This window comes from Pseudophryne corroboree, chromosome 4 (assembly GCF_028390025.1).
Source record: "Pseudophryne corroboree isolate aPseCor3 chromosome 4, aPseCor3.hap2, whole genome shotgun sequence".
NCBI classification, from domain to species: domain Eukaryota; kingdom Metazoa; phylum Chordata; class Amphibia; order Anura; family Myobatrachidae; genus Pseudophryne; species Pseudophryne corroboree.
The window spans coordinates 603,534,611-603,560,898 of NC_086447.1; the positions used below are offsets into that span (position 1 = coordinate 603,534,611).

A 26,288-nucleotide genomic window follows, 5' to 3' on the forward strand; every position below is an offset into this window, starting at 1 on the left:
CACTGCAGGGGAGGCAGATATAACATGTGCAGAGAGAGTTAGATTTGGGTGGGTTATATTGTTTCTGTGCAGTGTAAATACTGACTGCTTTATTTTTACACTGCAATTTAGATTTCAGTTTGAACACACCCCACCCAAATCTAACTCTCTCTGCACATGTTATATCTGCCCACCCTGCAGTGCACATGGTTTTGCCCAACTGCTAACAATTTGCTGCTGCGATCAACTCTGAATTAGGCCCCATGTGCGGTACTATCGAATCCTTATGGCGCCATGCAGGGGTGGATCCAGAACAAAATGACGGGGGGTGCACCATGTCATTTTGAAGCGGGGATTGTGCGCTCTTGGAAAAGTGGATGTAGCCTCTAAGGGAATGCCGTTTCCGTATGACGGAGAGAGGCTGATGCCTTGGAGAGGCAAAGGGTGGCTGGAGAGAGAGGGTGATGGGGAGAGGCAGAGGGTGAGGCAATGGGTAACAGGGAGAGATGTTGGGAGACGGAGAGGCAGTGGGTGAAAGGAAAGGGTGACAGGGAGATGCACCAGGAAATGGGTGACAGGGATACAGTGGGTGATGTAGAGGATGACGCGGAGTGACAGTGGGTGATGAAAAGAGTGACAGGAGAAAGAAGTGACAAGGAAAGCCTATTGCACTATATAAATAAAAGGTAACAATAAAACCATTGTGAAGATACAACTGGTCCAAAGTTTGTGATGGTTTACAATATGTGTCGCCTCCCAATATTGTGCATCTACTTTTTCAAAGCTGTCTTGTGTTTGCATTCTCTGTCTTTATCTCACTATGGGGCCCATTTATCAAACAATATTAGTGGCTATTTTCCCCCCAAACACTCATCTTCGGGGGTTAGCTACAAATATTAAGTATCAGACAGAATTCAATGACACATGCGCTTGTAAAGTATTAAAACAGAGTATTAAAACAGAGTTATAAAACTGCAGCGCTGTAGTCGCAAGTGAACCATCATAATCAGCATTAAAGTGATTAATATTTTCTGCTATATGGACAAACCCTTGAATTAGCCTCCTGGGGAGTGGTGTTATATAAAAAAGCTTATATAATACAGCATTTTATATGTTGTGGGTTTTTAATATGTTTTCTGTCCAGTCGACTGTGGGGTATATAATATTAATATTATAATAAAGTGAGTTTGTGTTTTTTTTATATTTTACAAGCGCATGTGTCATTGAATTCTCTCGGATTTGTGTTTTTCTTTTAAGGGGTTGAGTATTCCCCTCTCTGACACAGCTGCCAGGTAAAGGGATTTTTTACAGGGTAAACCAGGTGCTTTGACATTTTCTGTCTGCTCATACTTAAATATTAAGTATCCCTGGAATGTACTGTATTGTAGGAGGGATCACAGCAGACATCCCCCATAGGTTTCTAAGGGGATGTGATAGTGCCGGATTTACCCATATCCAGATAGCCCCCGCAGCTACCACCATCTGAACATGATCCCCAGGTATCCATGGTAGGTGAGGGATCCTGAAGGAGTCATAGATGCACTGCTTGATTAATGTGCCTTTTAAATAAAGAAATTACTTTTTACCTCCCACAAAAACATACTATATATCAAAATACAAACAAACTATGTCCTCCTTATGTTACTACTCTATAACCTAATCTTGATAAAGTAATGCATATTGGGGGTCATTCCGAGTAGTTCGCACGTTATTTTATTCTCGCAACGGAGCGATTAGTCGCTAATGCGCATGCGCAATGTCCGCAGTGCGACTGCGCAAAGTAAATTTGCTATGCAGTTAGGAATTTTACTCACGGCATTACGAGGTTTTTTTCTTCGTTCTGGTGATCGGAGTGTGATTGACAGGAAGTGGGTGTTTCTGGGCGGAAACAGGCCGTTTTATGGGAGTGTGTGAAAAAACGCTACCGTTTCTGGGAAAAACGCGGGAGTGGCTGGAGAAACGGAGGAGTGCCTGGGCGAACGCTGGGTGTGTTTGTGACGTCAAGCCAGGAACGACAAGCACTGAACTGATCGCACTGGCAGAGTAAGTCTCGAGCTACTCAGAAACTGCACAGAGAAGTCTTTTCGCAATATTGCAAATCTTTTGTTCGCAATTTTACTATGCTAAGATTCACTCCCAGTAGGCGGTGGCTTAGCGTGTGCAAAGCTGCTAAAAGCAGCTTGCGAGCGAACAACTCGGAATGAGGGCCATTGTTTAATTTTCTTTTTTCAAAACATTGAATTTTTTTTTTTTTTTTAGCTAAAGATGACAATTTAAAATACTAACAACATACTCTAAATGTGTCCATTTTGGTACCAGAGTGTCCGTAATCCGCTATCAGAGCAGCCCCTCCATAACTATTTATTTGGCTGGCAAGCTTTTGAATAATTACAGCAGCACTTGGACATACTTCCACATGATCCCTTTTTTCATCAGCCTTGAAAAAGAAAAAACAAACAAACACAAATTAAATAGAATATTAACAGTAAAGAAATATAGATAGTTTTATTTATATTAGTCTAAACCCTGAATCAAACTTTTAGTCATGCAACTAATGCATAAAGAAAAGATGTGTGGGGTCAGGTGGTCTTCAGTATGCCGAATGACGGGATCCCGGCGCACAGTATACCGGAGCCGGAATCCCGACAGCCGGCATACCGACACTTATTCTCCATCGTGGGGGTCCACGACCCCCCTGGAGGGAGAATAAAATAGCGTAGCGCGCCACCATGCCCGCAGCGTGGCGAGCTCAGCGACCTCGCAAGGGGCTCATTTGCGCTCGCCACACTGTCGGTAAGCCGGCGGTCGGGCTTCCGGCGCCGGTATGCTGACCGCTGGCATACCATACTGAACCCGTGGGGTGAGTACAGTTGAATTGATGGATTAATATCGATTAAAAAAAAAAGTGGTGTGCTTGTATATAATCTGTACCATCTGTTGCTGAAGGTTTCATTTACAAAGGGTAGTATTACAAAGTCTACCAAATAAATGAAAGAAGCCAAACCAAAAATATAATAAAAAAAATAGGAATTTGATACCTACTGGTAGTCCGTGGTGGATACTGGGATCTTGTACCATGGGGTATAGATCGGGTCCACTGGAGCCTGGCACTTTAAACCTTTTAGTGTATGTATGTGTGTGCTGGCTCCTCTCCTCTATGCCCCTCCTACCAGACTCAGTCTAGGAAAACTGTGCCCGAGGAGACGGACATAATATGAGAGAAGAACAATACAACAGCGGTGAGGCAACAAGCCAACACACAACCATGAACGTAAGGAGGGCTTTAACCAGAACAGAGGGTAGTTACACCAACCTAACCCGCATAGCAAGGCTATCCCAACAACATAACGGGACCACAACATCGGTCCAACCAAGTACTTACACATGTAAGCAGGAAGGAAGCACTGAGGCGGGAGTCCAGTATCCACTACAGACTAGGAGAAAAGGAATTACCAGTAGGTATAAAATTCCTATTTTCTCTTACGTCCTAGTGGATACTGGGATCTTGTACTTTAGTACCATGGGGAAGTCCAAAGCTCCCAAACGGGTGGGAGAGTGCTGAGACCCCTGTAAAACCGTCTGACCAAACTGAAGGTCATTCTTGGCCAAGGTATCGAACCTTTAGAATTTAACAAACGTGTTCGAATTAGACCAAGTTGCAGCTCGGCACAACTGTAGGGCCGATACACCCCGGGCAGTCACCCAGGAAGACCCACCGACCTTGTCGAGTGGGCCTGAATAGACTTCGGTAAGGGCAGAGGCGCTGACGTATAGGCCTGTTGAATGGTCAACCGGAGCCAACGAACAATAGATTGCTTGGAAGCTGGCCGACCAATCTTGGAGGCATCATAAAGGACAAACAGCGAGTCAGATTTCCGATGACAGGCCATCCTTTTGACATAAATCTTCAGAGCCCTGACCACATCCAAGGACTCAGGACCAACGGAAGCATCAGACAACACCGGAACCACAATAGGCTGATTCACATGAAAAGCCGACACCACTTTAGGCAAAAACTGAGGACGGGTCCTAAGTTCCGCCCTGTCCTCATGAAAAATCAAATAAAGGCTCTTACAGGATAAGTCCCCAAATTCAGAGACACGCCTGGAAGACGCCAATGTCAATAACATCACTGTCTTCCAATTGAGAAATTTCAACTCCACCCTCTGTAAGGGTTCAAACCAATCCGATTTGATAAAGGACAGAACCACACTGAGGTCCCACAGAGCCGTGGGAGGTACAAAGAGCGGTTGCATATGAAGAACTCCCTTTAGGAAAGTCTGTACTTCCGGTAACCCGGCAAACTGTTTCTAGAAGAAAATAGAAAGGGACGAAATCTGGACTTTGATGGAGGTTAAACATAGGCCCATATCCACTCCCGCTTTCAGGAAAAGTAGAAAATGACCAATTCTAAATTCCACAGGAGAGACCTTTCTACTTTCACACCTGGAAACATACTTTTTCCAGATACGATGATAATGTTTTGACGTAACCATCTTCCTTGCCTGGACCATGGTGGAAATAACCAGAGAGGGAAGGCCCTTCCTTGCTAGAATCCCCCTCTCAACTTCCAAGCCATCAAACGTAGCCGCTGTAAGTCTGGATAGATGAAGGACCTTGCTGTAGAAGATCGTCTTGGAGCGGTAGAGGCCATGGATCCTCCAGCGTCATGGTTAGGTGATCCGAGTACCACACCATCAAGGCCAACCCGGGGCAATTAGAATTGCCTGAACGCTTTCCCTTCTTAGCCTTTTTAGCACTCTGGGGATCAGTGGTAGAGGATGGAACAGGTACACAAACTGGTACGTCCACGGTGATGTCTGCACGTCCACTGCTACAACCTGTGGATCCCTCGTTCTGGAACAGTAGCAGCAAAGCTTCTTGTTGCGACAAGAAGCCATCAGATCTATATGCGGACAGCCCCACTGGTGAATTAACTGTTGAAACACCTGGGGATGTAGGCCCCACTCCCCTGGATGGAGGTTGTGCCTGCTGAGGAAGTCTGCTTCCCAGTTGTCCACTCCTGGAATGAATATGGCTGAGATGGCCCCTGCATTGGCCTCTGCCCAGACGAGAATCCTTGACACTTCTCGCATTGCCGCTCTGTTCTTATTTCCCCTTGTCTGTTTATGTACGCCACTGCCGTGGCGTTGTCCGATTGAACCTGGATCGCCTGATCCTTCAGGAGATGAGAAGCCTGCAGAAGAGCATTGCAAATTGCCCTGAGTTCCAGGATGTTTATCGGCAAAGCCGATTCCTGCACTGACCATAACCCCTGGAACCGGGCCCCTTGGGGTCACCACTCACCAACCCCGGAGGCTGGCATCAGTTGTCAGTAGAATCCACGAGTGGAGATTGAAACTTCTGCCCTCTATCAGGTGAGGAATGTGAAGCCACCATAATAGAGAAATCCGCACTACCTGATGCATATGAAGGTGAGAACCCGACCATTTGTCTAGCAGATCCAGTCGAAACGGTCGGGCATGAAATCTGACGTATTGGACTGCCTCGTACGCAGCCACCATCTTGCCCAGTAAGCCTGGATAGTCAAGGTCTTGTCCATCGGGAAAAACACCTTTTGAGATATCGTATCCAGAATCATCCCCAGGAACTGAAGACGTTGGGTCGGTTCCAGGTGAGATTTCTGAAAGTTTAGGATCCACCCATGATCCGTAAGTAGGCGAGTAGTTAGATTGATGCGGTGCAGTAAATGTTCCGTGGACACCGCTTTTATTAGGAGATCGTCCAAATAGGGAACTACGGGGATCATTCCAAACCATTCGCATGCAGCGGTTCTTCGCTGTGAAAGGGCCGGAAATGAGCACGATCATCGCCGGGTAATGACAAGTGTGATCGCAGCGGCAATCGCAAGAAAATGGACAGGCGGAAGGCGTTCCAGGGCGGATACTCACCGTTTCCAGACGTTTTCGGGGAGTGGTAAGAAAAACGCAAGCGTGTCCAGGCGAACGGAGGGCGGATGTCTGACGTCAAAGCCGGGACCTGCATCGCTGGATCCGTCGCACAGGGTAAGTAGGTCTAGGGCTAGTCTTGTTTTGTGTGAAACTTTTTTAGCATAGCAGGGCTCCACAGGCGTTCGCAGCCCTGCTATGCTAAAATACACTGTCCCATAGGTGGAGATTAGTTGATCATACCAACAGCAAAAAGTTGCTTGCAATCAACTCGGAATGAGGGCCTATGTTCACTCCTATCATGCGTAGTTGTAGAATCATCTCCACCACGACCTTGGTGAAGACCCTTGGAGCTGTGGATAATCCAAAGGGTAGGTCCTGAAACTGGAAATGGTCGTCCAAAATGGTGAACCTGAGGTAAGCCTGATGAGGCGGCCACATGGGAATGTGTAGGTAAGCATCCTTGACATCCAGAGACACCAGGAACTCCCCCCCCCCCCCCCCTCCAGAGCGGACACCACCGCACGCAGGGATTCCATCTTGAATTTGAACACCCGCAGATACGGGTTTAGAGACTTCAGGTTCAAGATGGGTCGCATCAAACCGTCTGGTTTGGGAACGACAAAAAGACTGGAGTAAAAACCCCTGTTGCGTAACGGAGGAGGTACAGGAACTACCACCCCTGTCTGCAAAAGCTTTTGAATAGCCTCTTGCAAGGTAACTTTTGCTGCGGGTAAAGCTGGTAAGCCCGACTTGAAAAACCTGTGAGGAGGTAGCGTTTGAAATTCCAGCCGGTAACCTTGGGAAATGAGATCCTTCACCCAAAGATCCCGGCAGGACTCCGCCCACACATGGGCGAAGTGTTGAAGACGAGCACCTACCTGAAAGTCGCCTTGCTGCTGGGGCCATCCGTCACGCGGAAAACTTAGCGGCAGGGTATCCGGCGGTCTGGTCCAGGGAGACAGCATGTGCAGGTTTACGGGACTTACCACGAGATCCTCTGGAAGTGGTGGAGATCCCTCGGCCCCTACCTCTGAACTTCGCCACATGAAAGGACTTTAAGGAGGGTCCAGTGTAAGAACGTCTAGCAGGTGGCGCAGCCGACGGCAGATAGGTGGACTTACCCGCCATTGCTTGGGAGATCCACTTATTTAATTCGTCTCCAAACAAGGCATCACCTGTAAAGGGAATATTTTCCACACCTTTTTTGGAATCAGCGTCAGCCGACCACTGATGTAACCACAGAGCTCTGCTCGCCAAAACAGCCATAGCAGTAGTGCGGCCATTTATCTTACAAAACTCTTTAATAGCCTCGCTTATAAAATTTGCAGCATCCTGTATATGTTGTAGCAGAGTAATGACCTAATCCCCGGGTAGAGAGTCTAAACCATCAATAACATTGTCACACCACTTCACAACTGCCCTGGAGATCCACCCGCAAACTATTGTGGGGTGTTGTGCTGCGCCTGCTGCCGTATAAATTGCCTTAAGCGTTGTCTCAATTTTACAGTCAGCTGGCTCCTTCAGGGACATAGCCCCAGGAACAGGCAGTAACAATTTTTTAGACAATCTGGACACAGATGTATCGACCGACGGGGTTTTTTCCCAGACCTTCCTATCCTCAGCTGTAAGGGGAAAATAAGATTTTACTTACCGGTAAATCTATTTCTCGTAGTCCGTAGTGGATGCTGGGGACTCCGTAAGGACCATGGGGAATAGCGGGCTCCGCAGGAGACTGGGCACTCTAAAGAAAGATTTAGTACTATCTGGTGTGCACTGGCTCCTCCCTCTATGCCCCTCCTCCAGACCTCAGTTAAGGAAACTGTGCCCGGAAGAGCAGACATTAGGAAAGGATTTTGGAATCTCGGGTAAGACTCATACCAGCCACACTAATCACACCGTATAACTTGTGATACACTTATCCAGTCAACAGTATGAACAACAACAGGGCATCAACAATGGATGCCAACATAACATGACCCATTATTAAGCAATAACTATGTACACGTATTGCAGAAAGTCCGCACTTGGGACGGGCGCCCAGCATCCACTACGGACTACGAGAAATAGATTTACCGGTAAGTAAAATCTTATTTTCTCTGACGTCCTAGTGGATGCTGGGGACTCCGTAAGGACCATGGGGATTATACCAAAGCTCCCAAACGGGCGGGAGAGTGCGGATGACTCTGCAGCACCGAATGGGCAAACTCAAGGTCCTCCTCAGCCAGGGTATCAAACTTGTAGAATTTTGCAAATGTGTTTGAACCCGACCAAGTAGCAGCTCGGCAAAGCTGTAATGCCGAGACCCCTCGGGCAGCCGCCCAAGAAGAGCCCACCTTCCTTGTGGAATGGGCTTTCACTGATTTTGGATGCGGCAATCCAGCCGCAGAATGAGCCTGCTGAATCGTGTTACAGATCCAGCGGGCAACGGTTTGTTTTGAAGCAGGAGCACCCAACTTGTTGGGGGCATATAGGATAAACAGTGAGTCAGTCTTCCTGACTCCAGCCGTTCGGGCTACATAAATCTTCAAAGCCCTGACCACATCTAGTAACCTGGAATCCTCCAAGTCACGAGTAGCCGCAGGCACTACAATAGGTTGGTTCAAATGAAAAGATGACACCACCTTTGGCAGAAATTGGGGACGAGTCCGCAATTCTGCCCTGTCCATATGAAAAACCAGATAGGGGCTTTTACATGACAAAGCCGCCAATTCTGACACACGCCTAGCCGAAGCTAATGCCAATAGCATGACCACCTTCCATGTGAGATACTTTAGCTCCATGGTCTTAAGTGGTTCAAACCAGTGGGATTTCAGGAAACCCAACACCACGTTGAGATCCCAAGGTGCCACTGGTGGCACAAAAGGGGGTTGAATATGCAGCACTCCCTTAACAAACGTCTGAACTTCAGGAAGAGACGCCAGTTCCTTTTAAAAGAAAATGGATAGGGCCGAAATCTGGACCTTTATGGATCCCAACTTCAAGCCCATAGTCACTCCAGACTGTAGAAAGTGCAGAAATCTGCCCAGTTGGAATTCCTCTGTAGGGGCCTTCCTGGCCTCACACCAAGCAACATATTTTCGCCATATGCGGTGATAATGCTTTGCTGTCACGTCCTTCCTAGCCTTTAACAGCGTAGGAATAACTTCCTCCGGAATGCCTTTTTCCGCTAGGATCCGGCGTTCAACCGCCATGCCGTCAAACGCAGCCGCGGTAAGTCTTGGAACAGGCAGGGCCCCTGTTGCAACAGGTCCTGTCTGAGAGGCAGAGGCCATGGGTCCTCTGTGAGCATTTCTTGCAATTCCGGGTACCAAGGTCTTCTTGGCCAATCCGGAACAATGAGTATTGTCCTCCCTCCTCTTCTTCTTACGATTCTCAGTACCTTGGGTATGAGAGGAAGAGGAGGGAACACATAGACCGACTAAAACACCCACGGTGTTACCAGGGCGTCCACAGCTATCGCCTGACGGTCTCTTGACCTGGCGCAATACCTTTGCAGCTTTTTGTTGAGACGGGACGCCATCATGTCTACCTGTGGCAGTTCCCATCGGTTTGTAATCTGAATGAAGACTTCTTGATGAAGTCCCCACTCTCCCGGGTGGAGGTCGTGCCTGCTGAGGAAGTCTGCTTCCCAGTTGTCCACTCCCGGAATGAACACTGCTGACAGTGCTTGTACGTGATTCTCCGCCCACCGAAGAATCCTGGTGGCTTCCGCCATCGCGACTCTGCTTCTTGTGCCGCCCTGGCGGTTTACATGAGCCACCGTGGTGATGTTGTCTGACTGAATCAGCACCGGTTGGTTGCGAAGCAGGGGCTCCGCTTGACTCAGGGCGTTGAATATGGCCCTTAGTTCCAGGATATTTATGTGCAGACAAGTTTCCTGACTTGACCACAACCCTTGGAAGTTTCTTCCCTGAGTGACTGCCCCCCACCCTCGGAGGCTCGCATCCGTGGTCACCAGGACCCAGTCCTGTATGCCGAACCTGCGGCCCTCGAGAAGGTGAGCACTCTGTAGCCACCACAGAAGAGACACCCTGGCCCTGGGGGACAGGGTGATCAATCGATGCATCTGAAGATGCGATCCGGACCATTTGTCCAACAGATCCCATTGAAAGATCCTCACATGGAACCTGCCGAAGGGAATGGCTTCGTACGATGCCACCATCTTTCCCAGGACTCGCGTGCAGTGATGCACCGATACCTGTTTTGGTTTTAAGAGGTCTCTGACAAGAGTCACAAGCTCTAGAGCCTTCTCCGTCGGGAGAAACACCTTCTTCTGGTCTGTGTCCAGAATCATGCCCAGAAAGGGCAGACGCGTCATAGGAATCAGCTGCGACTTTGGGATATTCAGAATCCAGCCATGCTGTTGCAACACTTCCTGTGAGTGCGCTACGCTGATTTGCAACTGCTCCCTCGACCTCGCCTTTATGAGGAGATCGTCCAAGTATGGGATAACTGTGACTCCTTGCTTTCTCAGGATCACCATAATTTCTGCCATTACCTTGGTAAATATTCTCGGTGCCGTGGACAGACCAAACGGTAACGTCTGGAATTGGTAATGACAGTCATGTACCACAAATCTGAGGTACTCCTGATGAGGCAGATAAATGGGGACATGCAAGTAAGCATCCTTGATGTCCAGAGACACCATAAAATCCCCCTCTTCCAGGCTTGCAATGACCGCTCTGAGCGATTCCATTTTGAACTTGAATCTTTTCAGATAAATGTTCAGGGACTTTAAATTTAATATAGGTCTGACCGAACCGTCCGGTTTCGGTACCACAAACATTGTGGAATAGTATCCCTTTCCCTGTTGAGGAAGGGGTACCTTTACCACCACCTGCTGGAGAAATAGCTTGTGAATTGCCGCTACCACTACTTCCCTTTCTATGGGGGAAGCTGGTAGGGCCGATTTTAGGTAACGTTGAGGGGGCATCACCTCGAATTCCAGCTTGTATCCCTGAGACACAATCTGTATAGCCCAGGGATCCACCTGTGAGCGAACCCACTGGTGGCTGAAATATCGGAGACGCGCCCCCACCGCTCCTGGCTCCACCCGTGGAGCCCCAGCGTCATGCGGTGGATTTAGTGGAAGCCGGGGAGGACTTCTGTTCCTGGGAACTAGCTGTAAGGTGCAGCTTTTTTCCTCTACCCCTGCCTCTAGCAAGAAAGGAAGCACCTCTGACCTTCTTGCTTCTTTGTGCGCGAAAGGACTGCATTTGGTAATACGGTGCTTTCTTCGGATGTGAGGGAATATATGGCAAAAAGTTTGACTTCCCAGCAGTAGCTGTGGAAACCAGGTCCGAGAGACCGTCCCCAAACAATTCCACACCCTTGTAAGGTAACACCTCCATGTGTTTTTTGGAGTCGGCATCACCTGTCCACTGCCGAGTCCACAGGACCCTCCTGGCAGAAATTGACATTGCATTAATTCTAGAGCCCAGTAGGCAAATGTCCCTCTGGGCATCCCTCATATATAGGACAGTGTCTTTTATATGCCCCAGGGTCAGCATAATGGTATCCCTGTCTAAGGTATCCATTTCCTCAGACAGATTATCTGTCCACGCTGCTACAGCACTACACATCCACACCAACGCAATTGCCGGCCTCAGTAGAGTCCCTGAATGTGTATAAACAGATTTCAGGATACTTTCCTGCTTTCTATCTGCAGGATCCTTTAGGGTGGCCGTATCCTGCGACGGCAGGGCCACCTTCTTAGATAAGCGTGTCAGAGCTTTATCTACCCTAGGGGATGATTCCCAGCGCACCCTGTCCTCTGGCGGGAAAGGGTACGCCATAAGTAACCTTTTGGAAATCAGGACTTTCTTATCTGGGGAATCCCACGCTCTTTCACATAACTCATTTAACTCATGTGAAGGGGGAAAAGTCACCTCTTGCTTTTTCTCCCCATACATATAAACCCTCTTGTCAGGGACAGGGTTTACCTCTGATATGTGTAAAATATCCTCATCGCTATAATCATGTAACGTATAGCTTTTGACATTTTTGGTTGCAATTTTGCATCATCGTCGTCGACACTGGAGTCAGAATCCGTGTCGACATCTGTGTCAACCATTTTGGATAGTGGGCGCTTTTGAGACCCTGTGGGCCTCTGCGCTGTAGGATCAGGCATGGGTTGAGACCCTGACTGGCCCGAGGCATCATCCAACCTTTTATGTAAGGAGTGTACATTATCATTTAACACCTTCCACATATCCATCCAATCAGGTGTCGGCACCGTCGGCGGCGACACGTCAGTCAACTGTACTTGCTCTGCCTCCACATAGCCCTCTCGACAAACATGTCGACACATGCGTACCGACACACCACACACACAGGGGAAGCTCTAAATGAGGACAGGACCCCCACAAGGCCTTTTGGAGAGACAGAGAGAGAGTATGCCAGCACACACCCCAGCGCTATATAACCCAGGGATTACACAGTAACTTAGTGTTTACCCAGTAGCTGCTGTATTATGATTTATGCGCCTAAATTTATGTGCCCCCCCTCTCTTTTTTACCCTTCTACCGTGATTCTGCAGGGGAGAGCCTGGGGAGCTTCCTCTCAGCGGAGCTGTGTAAGGAAAATGGCGCTGGTGAGTGCTGAGGACGAAGGCCCCGCCCCCTCAGCGGCGGGCTTCTGTCCCGCGATTTCTTGTAAAATAAAAGGCGGGGGCTCATACATATAACAGTGTGCCACTGTTTATATGCAGCATTCGCCAGGAGGTAACAATTGCTGCCCAGGGCGCCCCCCCCCCCCTGCGCCCTGCACCCTACAGTGACCGGAGTGTGTGGGTTAGTGTGGGCGCAATGGCGCACAGCTGCAGTGCTGTGCGCTACCTCATGTGAAGACAGGAGTCTTCTGCCGCCGATTTCGATGTCTTCTCCGCTTCTGCCGGCTTTTGTCTTCTGGCTCTGCGAGGGGGACGGCGGCGCGGCTCCGGGAACGGACGACAAAGTCAGGTCCTGTGTTCAATCCCTCTGGAGCTAATGGTGTCCAGTAGCCTAAGAAGCGCAACCTAGCCGCAGTTAGTAGGTTTGCTTCTCTCCCCTCAGTCCCACGTAGCAGAGAGTCTGTTGCCAGCAGAAGCTCTCTGAAAATAAAAAACCTAACTAAAATACTTTCTTATTAGCAAGCTCAGGAGAGCTCACTAAAAGCACCCAGCTCTGGCCGGGCACAGATTCTAACTAACTGAGGTCTGGAGGAGGGGCATAGAGGGAGGAGCCAGTGCACACCAGATAGTACTAAATTTCTTTAGAGTGCCCAGTCTCCTGCGGAGCCCGCTATTCCCCATGGTCCTTACGGAGTCCCCAGCATCCACTAGGACGTCAGAGAAAGGTAGATAAAAACCTCTGAGGAATTTAACATTTTTTATCAGGGTTTAACCAACCTCCCCTGGCCAGAGACACCGGAAAGGTAGCTGAACTCTTGGGTTTAACATTAAAGTATAACTCCTCATCTGGTTCCGCCTCCTGATCCGATATGTAGAGGACCTCCCTTACCGCAAGATGAGAGCCTCCACCCCAGGGGACAGAGAGCTGTCCTCCTCCATATCATCGTCATCCACATCTGGCTGATCAGAATCAGAATAAGACTGGAGAACCTGTGGCAGTGAGCGTTTACGTGAAGCCACTAGAGGGGGCTGAGAAGCCTTCTTGGTATCTGCTGCTTTAGCGACACAATCAATTGAGTGTTTTAACACCTGTTTCTCTCTCTTAGCTGCAGCTAATTCTGAATTTACATTTTGAATCATGCTTTTAAAGCTATCCAACCAGTCAGGTGCTTGTGAACAGTGTCCCAGTGGAGATAAGGAACATTGCTCACACATAAGTGACCCCGCAGAAGACAGGATAGAGATACAAGCAGCACACATAACCATGTCCACAGACATCCTTCACAACTGTAATACAGCGCAGCTCACTGACCCAACACCTCCACACAGACCCTAGAGAGCCCCTGGAGTGACACTGAGAAACAGAGACCAGCACACAGAACACAGCAGCATAATGTGTAAAAGTATGTGTATGACCTGATAACAGAGCAGAGGCGCTACCGCTGGCGTGCTCCCCCCTTCCTATGACCCCCTGGTACCAGTTGTACAGCTTGTAACAGCGTGGGTCCTGGAAGAGCAGCGATCATGCAGCCTGTCAGGCCCACAGCAGCAGGAAATGGCGCCTTCCCGGTGGTCCCGCCCCGGGAAGCCCTGCCCCTTGTAATGGCGCGCGGTCCCTACAGTTTATACTGCCCACGTTTAACAAGAAACACAAGTAGATGTATCTCAAACAGTACACACAAAGCCTTGAGACAGTGAACACTGTGGGGCAATAGCCCAGAGCCAGTTCGTCCGCGGCGGGCCCGTGACTGCCGCGCGACATGCCACCAAAACTGCACCGGGGACCCGCTAACCGGGACCCCGGTGTAACACTCACCGCACCTGGTCTTCGGCATCTCTTAGAGGGTGGCGGCTAGCTGCTGGCGTGGGCACACATATTAACGATGTGTGATCAGGAGCTCAGTGTCCTGTCAGCTGGGATTACGAACCATTAACCCTCAGGAGGTTGGTTCGGTTTCCCCTCTAAGTCCCATGAAGCAGGTAGGCTGGTTGCCAAGCAGAGCTACCTGAAAATAATAAACTAAATTAAATTTAAAGAAAAATCTCTGGAGCTCCAGCGAAGTGCACCCGGCTCCTTGGGCACATTTTTCTAAACTGAGTCTGGTAGGAGGGGCATAGAGGGGAGGAGCCAGCACACACATACACACACTAAATGTTTTAAAGTGCCACACTCCAAAAGGACCCGATCTATACACCATGCTACTAAAGTACAAGATCCAAGTATCCACTAGGACATAAGAGAAAACCAAAAAAACTATATAAAACAGAATGTCTTGGACAGAATTATTATAGTTTTTAGAAGAACCGTGCTGTCAAAGTGGGAGTTTACACCATACTTTACTCTTCTAAAATAAAAACTAAAGAAGAACCTGAATAAACGTTCTTGCAACAAGAGAATTGGTAGAACCAAGGACAAATCTTAGTTTATGTGGATTGTCTGGGTCAATATCAATTAGAACTTCTCGCCATCCATCTTGAGTTTTCTATAAAAAGAAACAAATAAATAAATAAAATAAAAGATAAAAAGGCTCAGAGGCAGTGGTGCATCACATGAATTCACGGCATTGTCAGCAGCCTCATGCTCTATTCTAAGTGGTCACACTACTCCTTGACGAATAAGATATTTATACAGGACAGCATGGGGTACAATAATTACATGTCTAAACCCCCTCTAAACTAGAAGACTGAACAAAATATATAAAAAAATTTTTTTTAAAAAAGCTAACCAAAGAAGCTTTTAGTTGGATCTTTGATGGGACACTATATAATAATCAATGTTAAGGGCTCCATAGGAAAATTTTTAAAGGTCCTAAAGTTTCTAGAGCACTTTTCATTAACCTTAGCAAGCAGCCACTTCCTATTACTCCATACAAAGCATGAGCCCAGCACCTACAGAGCCCTGATAGATTTCTTCAGCTGTCCAGCTACATGGACCTAGTATCTACTGTCGAAGTCCAAAATATTACATAGAAAGAACATACAGACTCCACACATGAGTCGCTATGCCTGCAAATACGCGCAGCGAGCACAGCAATATACGGTAACATACGCATTTACACAGACATGCCACAGAGATAGATTCAACACATATTTCATACAGCACATAATTATAACATATCAAGCGCCAGACATCATAATGTTTTAAATGTATTTAATGGAGTAACGTCATGTATCTGTATTATTGGAACAAAGCAAGATAGACATGTCGTGTTTGGTATTACAGAAACCAGATTAATGTGTAGATTCATTTGATGCTTGTTATTAAGTTGTAGCACATTGCTATGAGTAGTTATGATTAAATGTATGAAAGCTGAAGTCACTCTTATTAGAACAATGGATATTCCAAGCATGTGATGGACAGGAAACTCATGCCAGCCCTTTTGATGTCTTCAAGGCTGAACCATGTTTGCATATGAACCGATCAGTGACTCATCATGAATGAGAAAGTTTCCTCCCCTAGACTAGTCTGTGCACTCCCCCAAACTACACAGTGTATTGCTGAAGAGACACACAGAAGTCTCAGTACTTTTTCCCCTGGGTCCTGAGCGAGATGGAGTGTTGGTAATATTTTGCTTCTGCTAGCTGGAGTTGAGACACAGATAAAGATGGAGGAACTGGAGCGTAGAAAGCATTGAGCATAATATGGTAATTGTATCGCTGACCATGTATGTATTTGATTTAGTTTGTATTAACTGCTTATTATATAAATTGTAACCATGTACCTATATATATACTGTACATTGTGATATATTGAATACATATCCTTTTAATAACAAATATATACATCAATGAGCTTTGGAACTCAGATAATGTGTGGGTGTATTGTTTTCTCTTATGAGATGCAGTGTTATGTGATGTATAGCGCACATTCATGGCACATGGTAATAAGATGTGCAGGCGTTTACAATATATATTAGAGCGGGCATTTTAAATATTTGTTAGAAAGCAATTTGGTATTTACAGATGAGGGCCCATCCGCGATATCACGGTCTTAATGATGCACTGTACATTACAAACGCGACGCTGTGGTCGATCAGCTTGTGGTGGACGCATCGTGACGCTGAGAAAATCATATCTGTGTGTCCTGTTGTGTTATCAGTAAGCCGATGATATGAAAAAATTCAAGGGACAATGTGTTTCTCATAATATTTAAGATGCTAAAGCGTATTTTTATTGTTGCAAAACAAAGTTCAAATAAGTCATATTGTGTTTGATTCAGATTGGATTGTTTATCTGTTAAGTAGATGTAAAAGTACATTTAAAAGTTGCTGCATAGCCTTGATATAGTTTTTTGTAACTATATATATATACTGTACATTGTGATATATTGAATACATATCCTTTTAATAACAAATATATACATCAATGAGCTTTGGAACTCAGACAATGGGGTCGATTCAATTCGGCAACAGTTGAATAGCACCGGGAGTTTGTTCCCGGCGCTATTCAATACAGCGACGACTGACCCTCAATTGTCGGAAATTCTTCTCTCATCCCCGGGGGATGAGAGAAGAAAAATTACAAAAGTGCTGCCGCGCGGCCGGCGCGAGGCTGATTCTGTCGGGAATCAGCATCACCGCGGGTAGTTAAGTCGGAGAATGCTCGTTCTCCCGACAAACTACCTGTTAAGTCGTCGAGAACGGGCATCGCCGACTTAACTGGAGCTGAATTGAATAGCGTCGGGAGCAAACTCCCGGCGCTATTCAACTGTTGCTGAATTGAATCGACCCCCATGTGTGGCTGTATTGTTTTCTCTTAAGGGATGTAGTGTTTTGCGACGTACAGCGCACTTTTATCGTATATGGTAATAAGATGCGCCTGGCGTCTGCAGTATATATTAGAGCAGTCATTTTAAATATTTGTTAGAAAGCAATTTGGCATTTACACTACAGAGCCCTGATAGATTTCTTCAGATGCCCAGGCCATCTATGCCTTGTCTACATGACTACAATGAATAGGTCAGTACACTATTACAATTAATGATTTGTCACCTACAAAATATCTGCATATTTAACAGACATCTAAGTAAACCATAAAATCATAACCATATAACACTGCATATCTAATTACATCCCCTCAGTACAGTCTACTCATCCTCACATACAGTATTTTCTTTTTCTTCAGCCCAAGAAACTTGTCAATTTGGCTGGATCATTATTCAATAGATAGGCAATGATACACAAGGGTAGGTGCTATTTCCTTATAGATTGTAATCTTGAGAGCAGAGCCTTCCTACCACTATGTCTGTCTGCTAATACCCAGTTTTGTGTTATTACTGTTGTTCCAATTGTGAAGCACAATGGAATATGCTGTGCTATATAAGAAATGGTTAATAAATAAATAGTAAATAAATTTAGGGGGGAATTCAATTACCTGCTGTAAATTACTGTGGGTGAAAAGAGGAGTTAGCTTCAGGCTTTCACGCCCAGGGCTATTTAATTTGACTCCTGAATTCCCCCGATAACCTTGTTAACGCACGTTAAAGTACAGTGTTAACAGGCGTTAACACAGGTTAATGGGTGTTAATAATGCACAGAATCCATGACAAGTTCACGGATTTGCGCATTAATGCTCTAGCGCCACTTGTTAACCACCAAGTTATCAGGGATTTTTTCAACCCTCTGAACTAAGTGAAAGAGAATCCCTGATAACTTCTGCCTTCTGGGTTAAGTGGATAGTCCCGGGGGATCAATTAGCCCACTGTAATCTACCGCGACTAACTGAATTCCACCATTAGTTTGTGTTACAGATGTACAGTTTCTACTAAAATTAACTTTCTTACATGTACAGTAGTTAAACATTTATAGCTGCACAGAAGATGGCTATCAGTATTAATGAGTGTATGGCCATCCCATGTACCATTTCATTCCCAAAACAGCTGACGTGAATGATTCTGCGTATAGGACACAGAGACTGAGTGCAATTTTACAGCGGTTTTGTCCGAATACTGTTGTACATGCTAGTAAATCAGGCTTTTATTCAGGCTGTAATAATGTTACATTTTCCAAAACTACAAGAAAAGTACACATACCAGTATGCCATTTTTTAATAGTTCACATAATAACAACAAATTATATATATATATATATATATATATATATATATATATACATACATACATACATACATACATACATACACACACACACACACACACACACACACACACACACACACACACACACACACACTATATATCATTACCTGTAATTTATGTATGGGTAATGCATCAAAGAATTCATGTGCTATGCAAAATGTATATCCTAATGGGGAAAAAAAAAAATTATATTCTTTGTTTTCACTTCACACATAAAAACCCCCAACAAATTTAAACACCAAAGGATCTCTTTACTACACCTGGGAGATAAAGTGGACGAGGAGAAAGTACCAACCAACCAGCACCTAACGGTCATTATTCAGACACAGCCTGTAACATAGCAGGTAGGAGCGGATTGGCTGGTACTTTATCTCCGTCCACTATATCTCTCTCAAAGGCTTAGAAAACAGACCACTAGGTCTAATAAAATATCACATGCAATAATAAAGGTGTCAAATAATATAAAACAGGGGCTTTATAGTTCCTGGAATTCTTTACTCAATAAATTAATAGTACAGTATAAAACTATTTTTCCTTCAGTCTCTTTGCATCTACATCTGCAATGGTGTAATAAACTTTTTTTTTTTTTATAAATAAAACCAAACAACTCTACAACCGAACACATACCAGGTAAAGTCAAACAGCACCGTTCTTAGCATTGCAGCAGTGCTAATGTCTTGGGTATTATTCAGACTAGGTCCATATGTCTGTGGAGTTTGAGAACCTCATTCAAAGAAATGCAAAACATAAAATGTGTTCGGGTAAAGAAATAAAATCACAATTTGCTACTCATTCAGTTGGTCGCAGATGTGAAACTATCAACTGTACATAAGTACCAAACTCATCTCCTTCCACTACTGCACGCAGGGGGGTTTCTAAATACCCAGAACCCCCCCTGACACACCAATATAGCTTTTTTTTCCATATGAAGAAACCGCTGCAGCGGCCCACAATTTAAGCCCCGTCCCTTCGGCATTGGGATCCACCCCTTTCGAAGACCCGCGAATCACGGGACGTGCACTTGTCCTCAGTCACTGCCTGTATCTTGGTAGCTGCTGTAACCTCTGACTCAGTCCCTCTACTCGCTGCTGCTTTCTATCTTAGCCCACTGCCTGATCCTAGTCTTGGAAGCACTTGTTAGTGCATAATAAAGCCAGGTATTTCACGTTTAAGTGTATGTGTGTGTGTATATATATTTTATTATTATATTAGTATGGATATTGTTTTCCTTATGCTGGCTTCTGGTAGACCACTTCAATGTCCAGCACCTGGCATTGTCATATTTCTATATAGTGGTGATTCTCTAATACATTTTTAGGGGCTGTACCGAAGCCGGTATCCCGACAGCCACACACCCGACAGTTATAGGGAAGTATACTAACCTTGTACCCTCCCACCCCCTAACCCTCCCCTCCCACAGCCTAGACCCTAACCCTCCCTTCCAGCAGCTCAACCCCCCCCTGCAGCCTAACCCTAACCTACCCCTGACACTTATATTCGGGATTCCAATTTGTAATAACTCTTGCGCTATAATTATATAATTACAAGATATGACTGACAAGAATAACAGACAACTATAAAATTAAAAATATATTTAATATTGTATGAATTATCATGTATCATAAAACAAGACCGGTCTTAAAAGTTTAAACATCAAAAAATGACAAGTATATATACTTTCTAATAAATGGAGGTGGACTTGAAGCATAATCTGTGCACAGAAGTGTAAAAACAAGCTCTATAGCTATATGACTTAATTGATGAAATAAAAAAATTGAATCAAGTGTAGCTGCTGGTAAGACCCATATATTAATGGTTTCCAATAGATAGTCACTTTGTATCAAAGTTCTTTAGGATATAAAAATCCAACATATAACGATGAAATGAATAAGAGCCTTTTGTAACCGGAATCTTACGTGAGGTGAGAGCAAGTGGTATCAGCAGAAGTGCATCCCGACGACCACCACAGTGGCTTGTAACTGCGGGGAAAAACGGCACCTGCAATGGCGCCCGTTGTGACTAAACCTGCTCCGTCACGATGCTCCACGGGTATCCACCTCTCCGTGCCGTTTGCGGGCACCGGTATGCGGCTCCTCTCCACTCAAAATCAAATGACCAGGCAGAAGAATGTTACAGCCGGTACGTGATGCGGGTCTAACTCCAGCTGGGGTCCAACAAAATCAGCCTCTGACGCGTTTCGCTCCTCCCACAGGGGCTTCCTCAAAGAATGAATCAAACCCTCCCTTCCAGCAGCTCAACCCCCCTTGCAGCCTAACCATAACCTACCCCTGAGGTAGGGATGACGGCTGTCCGGATTCTGCCGTTGCTACTCTGACAGGTGTCGGTACATCCCACTTTTAGAAGGAAATTGCTCTATGACTACTATCCATCTACATTAGTTTAACGGACCCGGCATATACTGGGTCACCTCATTCTTCACCCCTGTGCTTGGCTCCACCCCTCTCTGGAAACCCCCACCTGCACATCCTGCCTTCTACCAACAAGTAACAAGATTAGCTGTACCAGGAATGCGATAGGAAATGTGACCTGATTGAGAGAAAAAATAAGATTTTACTCACCGGTAAATCTATTTCTCGTAGTCCGTAGTGGATGCTGGGGACTCCGTAAGGACCATGGGGAATAGACGGGCTCCGCAGGAGACAGGGCACTTTAAGAAAGAATTTGGATACTGGTGTGCTCTGGCTCCTCCCTCTATGTCCCTCCTCCAGACCTCAGTTAAGGAAACTGTGCCCGGAAGAGCTGACAGTACAAGGAAAGGATTTCGGAATCCAGGGTAAGACTCATACCAGCCACACCAATCACACCGTATAACTCGTGATACACTTACCCAGTTAACAGTATGAACAACAACAGAGCATCAGACAACCTGATGCAAACATAACATAACCCTTATTTAAGCAATAACTATATACAAGTATTGCAGAAGAAATCCGCACTTGGGACGGCGCTAGCATCCACTACGGACTGCGAGAAATAGATTTACCGGTAAGTAAAATCTTATTTTCTCTAACGTCCTAGTGGATGCTGGGGACTCCGTAAGGACCATGGGGATTATACCAAAGCTCCCAAACGGGCGGGAGAGTGCGGATGACTCTGTAGCACCGAATGAGCAAACACAAGGTCCTCCTCAGCCAGGGTATCAAACTTGTAGAACTTTGCAAAAGTGTTTGAACCCGACCAAGTAGCTGCTCGGCAAAGCTGTAATGCCGAGACCCCTCAGGCAGCCGCCCAAGAAGAGCCCACCTTCCTTGTGGAATGGGCTTTTACTGATTTTGGAGGCGGCAATCCAGCCGCAGAATGAGCCTGCTGAATCGTGTTACAGATCCAGCGAGCAATAGTTTGCTTTGAAGCAGGAGCACCCAGCTTGTTGGATGCATACAGGATAAACAGCGAGTCAGTTTTCCTGACTCCAGCCGTTCTGGCTACATAAATCTTCAAAGCCCTGACTACATCTAGTAACTTGGAATCCTCCAAGTCACGAGTAGCCGCAGGCACCACAATAGGTTGGTTCAAATGAAAAGATGACACCACCTTAGGCAGAAATTGCGGACGAGTCCGTAATTCTGCCCTGTCCATATGGAAAACCAGATAGGGGCTTTTACATGACAAAGCTGCCAATTCTGACACCTGCCTAGCCGAAGCTAAGGCCAATAGCATGACCACCTTCCACGTGAGAAATTTTAACTCCACGGTCTTAAGTGGCTCAAACCAGTGAGATTTCAGGAAACTCAACACCACGTTAAGATCCCAAGGTGCCACTGGTGGCACAAAAGGGGGCTGAATATGCAGCACTCCCTTTACAAACGTCTGAACTTCAGGAAGAGAAAGTTCCTTTTGAAAGAAAATGGATAGGGCCGAAATCTGGACCTTGATGGACCCTAATTTTAAGCCCATAGTCACTCCCGAATGTAGGAAGTGAAGAAAACGGCCCAGCTGGAATTCCTCTGTAGGGGCCTTCCTGGCCTCACACCAAGCAACATATTTTCTCCATATACGGTGATAATGTTTTGCTGTCACGTCCTTCCTTGCCTTTATCAGCGTAGGAATAACTTCATCTGGAATGCCTTTTTCCGCTAGGATCCGGCGTTCAACCGCCATGCCGTCAAACGCAGCAGCGGTAAGTCTTGGAACAGACAGGGCCCCTGTTGCAACAGATCCTGTCTGAGAGGCAGAGGCCATGGGTCCTCTGTGAGCATTTCTTGCAGTTCCGGATACCAAGTCCTTCTTGGCCAATCCGGAACAATGAGTATTGTTCTCACTCCTCTTTTTCTTACGATTCTCAGCACCTTGGGTATGAGAGGAAGAGGAGGAAACACATAAACCGACTGGAACACCCACGGTGTCACTAGTGCATCCACAGCTATCGCCTGAGGGTCTCTTGACCTGGCGCAATACCTTTGTAGCTTTTTGTTGAGGCGGGATGCCATCATGTCCACCTGTGGCAGTTCCCATCGATTTGTAATCTGTGTGAAGACTTCTTGATGAAGTCCCCACTCTCCCGGGTGGAGGTCGTGCCTGCTGAGGAAGTCTGCTTCCCAGTAGTCCACTCCCGGAATGAACACTGCTGACAGTGCTTGCACGTGATTCTCCGCCCAGCGAAGAATTCTGGTGGCTTCTGCCATCGCCACCCTGCTTCTTGTGCCGCCCTGGCGGTTTACATGAGCCACTGCGGTGATGTTGTCTGACTGAATCAGCACCGGTTGGTTGCGAAGCAGAGGCTCTGCTTGACTCAGGGCGTTGTATATGGCCCTTAGTTCCAGGATATTGATGTGCAGACAAGTCTCCTGACTTGACCACAGCCCCTGGAAGTTTCTTCCCTGAGTGACTGCCCCCCCCACCCTCGGAGGCTTGCATCCGTGGTCACCGGGACCCAGTCCTGTATGCCGAACCCGTGGCCATCGAGAAGGTGAGCACTCTGCAGCCACCACAGAAGAGACACCCTGGCCCTGGGGGATAGGGTGATCAGCCGATGCATCTGAAGATGCGATCCGGACCACTTGTCCAACAGATCCCACTGAAAGGTCCTCGCATGGAACCTGCCGAAGGGAATGGCTTCGTATGACGCCACCATCTTTCCCAGGACTCGCGTGCATTGATGCACCGACACCCGTTTTGGTTTTAAGAGGTCTCTGACCAGAGTCACGAGCTCCTGGGCCTTCTCCTCCGGGAGAAACACCTTCTTCTGGTCTGTGTCCAGAATCATGCCCAGGAAGGGCAGTCTCGTCGTAGGAATCAGCTGCAACTTTGGAATATTCAGAATCCAGCCGTGCTGTTGTAACACCTCCCGAGAGTGTGCTATGCTGATCAGCAACTGCTCTCTGGACCTCGCCTTTATGAGGAGATCGTCCAAGTATGGGATAATTGTAACTCCTTGCTTTCGCAGAAGCACCATCATTTCCGCCATTACCTTGGTAAATATTCTCGGTGCCGTGGACAAACCAAACGGCAACGTCTGGAATTGGTAATGACAGTCCTGTACCACAAATCTGAGGTACTCCTGATGAGGTGGATAAATGGGGACATGCAGGTAAGCATCCTTTATGTCCAGAGACACCATAAAATCCCCCTCTTCGAGGCTCGCAATGACCGCCCTGAGCGATTCCATCTTGAACTTGAACCTTTTCAGGTAAATGTTCAGGGATTTTAAATTCAATTTGGGTCTGACCGAACCGTCCGGTTTCGGAACCACAAACATTGTGGAATAGTAACCCCTTCCCTGTTGAGGGAGGGGAACCTGTACCACCACCTGCTGGAGATGTAATTTGTGAATTGCCGCTAACACTACTTCCCTTTCTATGTGGGAAGCTGGCAGGGCCGATTTGAGGTAACGGTGAGGGGGCACCACTTCGAATTCCAGCTTGTATCCCTGAGACACAATCTGTATAGCCCAGGGATCCACCTGTGAGCGAACCCACTGGTGGCTGAAATTTCGGAGACGCGCCCCCACCGCTCCTGGCTCCACCTGTGGAGCCCCAGCGTCATGCGGTGGACTTAGTGGAAGCCGGGGAGGACTTCTGTTCCTGGGAACTAGCTGTATTGTGCAGCCTCTTTCCTCTACTCCTGCCTCTGGCAAGAAAAGACGCACCTCGGACTTTCTTGCCTCTTTGCGATCGAAAGGACTGCATTTGGTAATACGGTGCTTTTTTAGGTTGTGAGGGAATATATGGCAAAAAAATTGACTTCCCAGCCGTAGCTGTGGAAACTAGGTCCGAGAGACCGTCCCCAAACAATTCCTCACCCTTATAAGGTAAAACCTCCATGTGCTTTTTTGAGTCGGCATCACCTGTCCATTGCCGAGTCCAGAGGACCCTTCTGGCAGAAATTGACATTGCATTTATTCTAGAGCCCAGTAGGCAAATGTCTCTCTGGGCATCCCTCATATATACGACAGCGTCTTTTATATGCCCCGGGGTCAGTAATATAGTATCCTTGTCCAAGGTATCAAGTTCCTCAGACAGAGTATCTGTCCATGCTGCTACAGCACTACACATCCAGGCCGACGCAATTGCCGGCCTCAGTAGGGTACCTGAATGTGTATAAACGGACTTCAGGATACCTTCCTGCTTCCTATCCGCAGGATCTTTTAGGGTGGCCGTATCCTGTGACGGCAGGGCCACCTTCTTAGATAAGCGTGTCAAAGCTTTGTCTACCCTAGGGGAGGATTCCCAGCGTAACCTGTCCGTTGGCGGGAAAGGATACGCCATAAGTAACCGTTTGGAAATCTGCACTTTCCTATCAGGAGAATCCCAAGCTTTTTCACATAACTCATTTAACTCATGTGAAGGGGGAAAATTCGCTTCTTGCCTTTTTTCCCCAAACATATAAACCCTCTTGTCAGGGACAGGGTTTTCCTCTGAAATGTGCAATACATCCTTCATTGCTATAATCATGTAGCGGATGGCTTTAGCCATTTTAGGCTGCAACTTTGCATCATCGCCATCGACACTGAAGTCACAATCCGTGTCGATATCTGTGTCAACAATCTGGGATAGTGGGCGCTTCTGAGACCCTGACGGCCTCTGCGCTGTAGGATCATGGGTTGAGACCCTGACTGTCCCAAGGCTTCAGCTTTATCCAACCTTTTATGCAAGGAGTTTACATTATCATTTAACACCTTCCACATATCCATCCAATCAGGTGTCGGCACCGTCGGCGGAGACACCACATTCATCTGCACCTGCTCTGCTTCCACATAGCCTTCTTCGTCAAACATGTCGACACAAGCGTACCGACACACCACACACACAGGGGATGCTCTATTTGAGGACAGAACCCCCACAAGGCCTTTTGGAGAGACAGAGAGAGAGTATGCCAGCACACACCCCAGCGCTATATAACCCAGGAATTACACAGTAACTTAGTGTTTACCCAGTAGCTGCTGTATTATTGATTCTGTGCTAAATTTATGTGCCCCCCCCCCCCTCTCTTTTTACCCTCTTTCTACCGTGATTCTGCAGGGGAGAGCCTGGGGAGTTTCCTCAGCGGAGCTGTGGAGAGAAAATGGCGCTGGTGAGTGCTGAGGAAGAAGCCCCGCCCCCTCAGCGGCGGGCTTCTGTCCCGCGATTTTGTGTAAAATAATGGTGGGGGCTCATGCATATATACAGTGCCCAACTGTATATATGCTCTATTATGCCAAGAGGTACTCAATTGCTGCCCAGGGCGCCCCCAC

At 46.9% G+C, this 26,288-nt stretch overlaps 1 protein-coding gene across 3 annotated transcripts in view; it reads right to left on the reverse strand.

Annotated features, from left to right (window-relative positions):
- NDUFAF7 (NADH:ubiquinone oxidoreductase complex assembly factor 7) overlaps positions 1-26,288 on the reverse strand; it is a 133,096-nt gene that overhangs the window by 25,234 nt on the left and 81,574 nt on the right. For all 3 annotated transcript variants that reach the window (XM_063917578.1, XM_063917577.1, XM_063917576.1), the window contains exons 6-8: positions 18,706-18,764; positions 14,871-14,984; positions 2,273-2,416 (exon numbers count right to left, since the gene is read on the reverse strand). In XM_063917578.1, coding sequence (XP_063773648.1) covers positions 2,273-2,416; positions 14,871-14,984; positions 18,706-18,764 — 317 coding nt within the window. The remainder of the gene's footprint in view (positions 1-2,272; positions 2,417-14,870; positions 14,985-18,705; positions 18,765-26,288) is intronic.